This window comes from Pelodiscus sinensis, chromosome 29, assembly GCF_052426305.1.
Source record: "Pelodiscus sinensis isolate ZL-2025 chromosome 29, ASM5242630v1, whole genome shotgun sequence".
Taxonomy (NCBI): Eukaryota; Metazoa; Chordata; order Testudines; family Trionychidae; genus Pelodiscus; species Pelodiscus sinensis.
This window is the reverse complement of record NC_143080.1, coordinates 465,412-471,493: the sequence shown is the minus strand read 5'-3', so window position 1 is coordinate 471,493 and position 6,082 is coordinate 465,412. Positions and strand designations below refer to the sequence as shown.

At 65.9% G+C, this 6,082-nt stretch overlaps 1 protein-coding gene across 1 annotated transcript; it reads left to right on the top strand.

The window, feature by feature from the left end:
• Positions 1-1,970: 1,970 nt before the first annotated feature.
• On the top strand, positions 1,971-5,316 carry TMEM92 (transmembrane protein 92). The gene is made up of 4 exons (XM_089773997.1): positions 1,971-2,180; positions 2,834-2,914; positions 3,273-3,459; positions 4,463-5,316. The coding sequence occupies exons 1-4, from the start codon at positions 2,125-2,127 to the stop codon at positions 4,574-4,576; spliced, it is 438 nt and encodes a 145-aa protein (XP_089630123.1). The 5' UTR covers positions 1,971-2,124; the 3' UTR covers positions 4,577-5,316.
• The last annotated feature ends 766 nt before the right edge of the window (positions 5,317-6,082 follow it).

The window sequence follows — 6,082 nt, the reverse complement described above, 5'->3', positions numbered from 1 at the left end:
CTGCGGGAAGTGGGGATTCGGCCCTTCCCTGGAGCAAAGGTTACAGCGGAGCGAACGCAGCGGCTGGCACCGGCCACCAGCCTGGGGGTAAAATGCTCCCAGCCCAGCAGCTGCGGGCCCACCTGCTGCTGGGCTGCCTCTTCGCCAGCTTCCAGCAGGTGAGAGGATGCAGGGGCGGCTGGCAAGAGGCTGGCACTGGGGGCGCCTGCTCCCTTCTGCCCTGAGACCGGGGCATCTTCGGCCTTGGTCTGGGGAGCTGTGGGGTGTTGTCGTCTTCCCCCTGCTGTTATTGCTTTGAGAAGCAGTGTGGCCTACTGGTTAGAGCAAGGGGGGATGGGGCGCAGGACTCCCGGGTTCGGTGTCCTGCTGTGGGGAGGAATAGGGGATGGGGATCCAAGCAGGAGTCTTGGATTCTGTTTCCAGCTCTGGATCAGGAGTGTGGCCTAGTGGCTAGTGCTAGGGCCAGGACTCCTGGGTTCTAGACCCAGATTTGCACCGATGTGCTCTGAGATCCAGCCCCGGTTTTGCTGCCGCGCGGTTTCCTCCCCGTTGTTAGTAAGCAGCCAGCAAACTGTGCGGGACTTGGCACAGACAGCCGGGCCCCTGCGAGCTCCGGGCCCGCGGGCTGCTGTGAGCAGCCTCCGTCTGGTTTCTCCTCCGGCTCACAGTCAGGTACACCAGGGCTGCGATGTCGCCCCTGTGCCCACCTCCGCCCCAGCAGCGCTGCCTGCCCCCTCCCCCGAGCCTGTGCCAGGGCTGGGGGCGTCACGCGAGCTTGGGTGGGTGACCCCGGGAAAGCTCCGACCCCCCACGCGACTCCACGCCAGCTCCCCCAGGGGACCCCAGGGCAGCCAGGCGGGGATGGGCAGCGTGAGCGGACAGAGCCTCCCCCCCACCGGCTCAGCCAGCGCACTACGGCCTGAGCCATGCGGCCGCATGATCACCCCTCCCGGGAGCGGCGCCGCAGTGTCCATGGAGAGGCCGCCCCACGTGCCCCACAGCCAAGCGACAGCCCGTGGGCACCGCCCCAGAGATGGTATTGCCCGGGGGCTGTGCACCAGCCTGTTAGCTCAGCGCTCCTGCTGGCATGTATCCCTGCCCCTGCAGACGTCTGGGGGCAGCACAAGCCCCCGGCTCCCTGGGGACCGGCTTGGTCACGCTGGTGTGACTGGGCCTGCACCGGGTCAGCGCATTTCATGCACCAGCCAGGGCCCGCTCCTAGAGAAACCAGCAGGAGCAGGGCCCGATGCTAGTGCGACAACGCAGAGCCCTAGAGGCTCACAGTATTCAATGGCTCCCAGTCAGTGCCATTACCCCCACCATACAGCCGGGGGAAACCAAGTCACTGAACGACTGAGTGACTTGACCAAGGTAACCTGGGGCAGCAGTGGCAGAGACTAGCTAATGCCCTAACCACTGGGCTTCCCTCCCTCTGCCCAGGGCTTCCCCGGCACAGCTCAGAGGCACTACATTCGACTTGTAACTGAGCAGAGGGGCTCAACAGGGGCCCTTCAGCCCCCCCTGTCTGGGGGAGACCCCCACAGACCTATGGGGTAGAAGGCGATGTCTGCAACTGGCCTATATGATGAGGAAGGGGGGGCAGGGAACCCTGCCACTCAGCCCGGGCTAAGTGCCAGGCCCAAGTCAGGGGCTAGGGCCTCAGGTCTGACCAGCACGTTGTCCCGCAGCCTCACGCCCTGACGGCAAAGACCTGGGATGAGCCAGGTCTTGGGGGAGGGGCAAATCCATGCCCTGGGTCTGGACAGGGCCCAGCTGAGGCTCCCCAGCAATGCCTGCCCTGCACACGTGTGTGAGGCTGGGGCTGGAAGGACTTTGACCGGGACACGGGCTCTGGGGCCCGTGTGCACATGAGACATGCTGGGGATCGGTCATGCCCCGCCCGCAGTACCGCTCAGCTCAAAGGAGACAGACAACAGCCGGGGGGGCGGGGGGGGTAATATTGGGTCCAACATGAATAACAACCAACTGATCCAGCCTAGTTGTGACCTTGACCGCCTCATTGGAGCCCCATCAGGGCATTTCACAAGCGGGGGGAGGAGCTTATTCCCATTGTACAGATGGGGAAACTGAGTCACAGCGTGCCTGCCTGCCTGGCTCTCAGTGATGCTCTCGCTCCTTCTGCAGGTCTCACCAAAAACGTTTCTCTGCGGGATCTCCTTGTAAGTTCTGTGCGTCCCGCGTCCCGCTCCTGCTGTTCAGTGCTGTCCCGCCGGCAGGCGCCGCTCCTAGCTCATCCTGCCCCCGCCCCCGGGAGTAGCCTTCCCAGGAAGTATCAGCGTGCTCAGCGCTACCCTTAGCTGCTACGCCACGGGCACAGACACCCAGAGCGTAGGCACAGCCAGCGGCTGGCACGGCCCAGTTCTCCCGGGCCCCCAGCACCAGTCTGCCTGCGGGAAATGGAAGGGGCAGAAACTCCCCTCTGGGCATGTCGCCTGCGCCGGCACCTCCCAGGCCCGTGGCACACCCAGCCCTTGGCACACGGGGGGAATGGTGGCCCATTGGGCATACGTGGGGGGATTGGTGGCTGGTGGGGCAGTTACGGGGGGATTGGTGGCTGGTGGGGCGCACACGGGGGGATTGGTGGCCCATTGGGCGCACACGGGGGCATTGGTGGCCCGTTGGCACATGCTGCCTCCCCACAATGTGCTGCCTCCCAGGGCAATGGCCAGAGGGCTCTGCGTTACACCCGGCGCTCGGCAGGGCCCTGCTGGGCGCTGGAAGAGGGAACGTGCAGAGCCGGCTCTTCCTCTGGCACAGCCCCGGGCGGCCGGCCGGGCTCCCTGAGGCTCAGCCCGCGCCCCCCTCTCCGCAGGTGCGAGGACGAGCGCTGCTGCAATGGCCACTGCTGTCGCCCGTACCCAGGCTCCCCGGAGGGGACGAGTAACGTATTCGGGTAAGAGCCCCCCGGCCAGAGGGTGTCAGGGAGCACAGGGGCCGCTGGGTAAGGTGGGCATGGGGCTGCGTCACAAGGGGCAGGAGGGGCCCTGTTTGGGGGCACTGACCTCCGGCGGCCAAAGCCCATGGGTGCCACGGAGGTCGGTGGCCGTGGACAGGCCGAGGGAGAGTGGCCCATGCGGCTGGGCTGGAGGCGCATCGCGGGCAAAGGTGGCCTTTGTGCCAGGCCACAGGGCATGGGAAGGGCACGGGGGGTGGTTGCTATGGCCACACTGGCTGTCTCGTGGGCTTGGGGACGGCTCCCTCCAGCGCCCCCCAGCCCTGCCCGCTGCAGCCATGTGCCCCTCTCTACACAGGCTCCTGTTCATCATCACAGGCGTGCTGATGGGCGCCGTATGCCTCTTCGCCACCTGCAAGTGCTGCACGAACCACAGAGCACGGCACCTCAGGGAGGCCGAGGCGCTCGCCTGGGCCCGCCCCCCACCAGACCCCTCCACCCCTCGAGCCCCAGAGCCCCCCGAGGATCCCCCGCCCTATAGCGAGGTGGGTGTGCGCGGCTGCCCGGGCACAGGGCCCTGCGGGTGAGGGCGGCGTCAGGAAGGCGCCCTGGTGGCTTCAGCCTGGCGTGGCCGGGGGGGGGGCTGGTGCCATGTGCCGCTGACATCAAGGTGCTGCCCATCAGTGCGTGGGCACGGCCCGTCCGCTGCCCCCGGCGCCAGCCCCCCCACCAGCAGGTGTACACCGGGGTGCTCTAGCGCCCTCTGCCTGGCCCGCTGCCTCCCCCCACTGCACCCCGCCAGGCTCCCGGAGCCCGTCCAGCGGCATAGCCAGGGTGGGGCACGTGGGTAGGCCCTGAGAGCAGGTGGGCGGGCGCCCTGGGGACGGCTCCACTGGCCGGGAGTCCTGGAGACATGGGGCCCTCCTAGAACATGTCGCGCTCCCCAACCAGCACTCGGGGCTTGCGCTCCTGCTGGGGGGGCTCGCCCCCCTCCCGGTGCTCTGAGAGGGGCTGGCGCATGGGGTTATGGTCCCGGGGTACGGGGCCGGGGCGCTGGGGTTTGCCCTGGCTCGCTGTCCCTGCCTGCTCCCAGCACAGGGGCACTGGGCAAGCGGAGCAGCCCCCGACCCCACAGCCAGCCAGCGCGAGGATGGGGAAGGAGGGGCTGGATCCTCAGTGAGCTGGTGCCAGGCCCTCCCGGGGCTACGCCCCTGAGCCCCCTGGCGGGTCTGAGTGCGAGCCTGGCGGGAGGGGGAGCAGGGCTCGGCTGGCAGCTCACGGAGAAACCGGCTTGATTGGCCTTACTCAGCGCCTCTCTAGCGCCTTCTCTCACAGGCTCCGGCGCTTGCCAGACCCCTGCTCCAATCGCTGCCCCCAACCTCCCTCCCTGAGCTGGGGAGGGAACCCAAGCTCCTCTCTCCCAGTCCCCCAGCCCGCTCTACCCACTAGACCACACTTCCTCCCTGGTCACCCGTCTGGTGGGTGCGTGGGCCTGGCTGCAGGCTCGGGGGGCGCCGGCAGAGCCGTCTGACTCTCCTCCCTTCCTAGGTGGCGTGGAAGCCAGGCCTGTGCCCGCCCCCTGTGATACCACCCCCCAGCTACAGCGACGTCATCGCGGCAGGGCCCCCCTCAACAGGCCAGGCCCTCCAGACCGCGCTCTAGGGGGCGCCTCGGCGCTCGCTGCCTGTCAGGGACCCCGAACGCTCGCCAACAAGGGCCGTGCTGAGCCGGCCCCGCCATGGGGCACCAGCCAGGACGGGACCCGGCACCTTGGCAGGAGACGAGAAAGGTGGGAGCCCGCCCCATGGACTCCACAGGCGGGGCTGGGCGCCGGGCACCGGGCTCCTTTCTTGCAGCACTGCAGGGGCTACAATGCTCCGCCGACGGGCTGGACTTGGTAGGGCTTGGATTGATTCCTGTCCTTGCCCCGGTGCTAAGGAACAGCCCTTACGTCAATAACAAAGCCAGGCAGGGCACATTTCAATGGGGACAGGAGAGGGGCCGGCTCCTCCCTCCCCCAACCCCCACTGAAATAGGGGCTCACTCAGGAGGCTGACGGGGGGCAGCCAGGCCAGGCCCGGCTTGAGGGACGTTAGGACCCCGACGTACCCTGCTGAGCCGCAGGCAGGATCAAACCTGGCACCTCTGAGCTAACAGCACAACCCTCCCTGGCACGAGCCCCCCGCCGTCCCGCCGCCCGGCCCCAGGCTGCGAGCTGAGGCCGCGACACGCTCACGCATCTTGCCAGGGTCTCGCACAGAGCGCCTGTCACGTTACCGAATTTGAGGGAAGCAGCCAGATCACTGCTGGGGGGGGGGGGGGCTGTTGGCCCCAGAAATGGTATAAAAGGGGCCATGTGGGGTGTTGAATAGAAGCTCACTGTCTGCTGATCCTGTGTACACTGGTCACATGACTGTATAATGTCTGTGTGCGGACTTAGGGGTCTGTAACCTGTGTGGATACTGAATAGTTCTCTGCATGTGGTTGAGCATTGGGCAGAGCCCGGCCTATGGACATGCTAATCAGCGAGGCCCTATGGGACAATGGCAGTCGATGGGCCAAGGAGACACCTAAAGCATGAGGGCTGACACCTGAGGGCTGCCAGCAGGGAACACAGTGATAGGCCGCTGGCCAGGTGACCTGCTGCAGCCAAGAAGAGACCAGGAAGGAGGGATAAAGATGCCATGTGGCAGACTCCATCTTGGGACTCAGCTCAGCACTTCATCCCAGAGGCAGCAGTGCAGGGATCGAAGAGCCGGAAAGAACTGTGGACCCATCCTGACCCTAGGATGTGCAACAAGGACTTTTAAGCCAGCAGCTGTGACATCTCTGCTAGAGCCTGCGTCGAGAACTGGGAGATTCGGTGCATGTAACGTACTATCCTTTAACAACCTCACTCTCAGGCTTTTCTTTCTCATAGCAATAAACCTTTCGATGTTAGATGCTAAAGGATTGGCTCAGCGTGATTTGTGGGTAAGATCCAGAGGGGAAAGTGACCAGGGATCTGTGGCTGGTTTCCTGGAACCGGACAGAACTCGTTCAGGATAGGTGGGATTGGGTGCTAGGACCCCCCACCTGTGTATGAGGCCCGGGGCCATCTGGGGCACGGATATTGCTGGGGTGTCGGAGGGGTTTTGCTCGTGAGGCTTCAGGCAGGCAGCTGAAGCG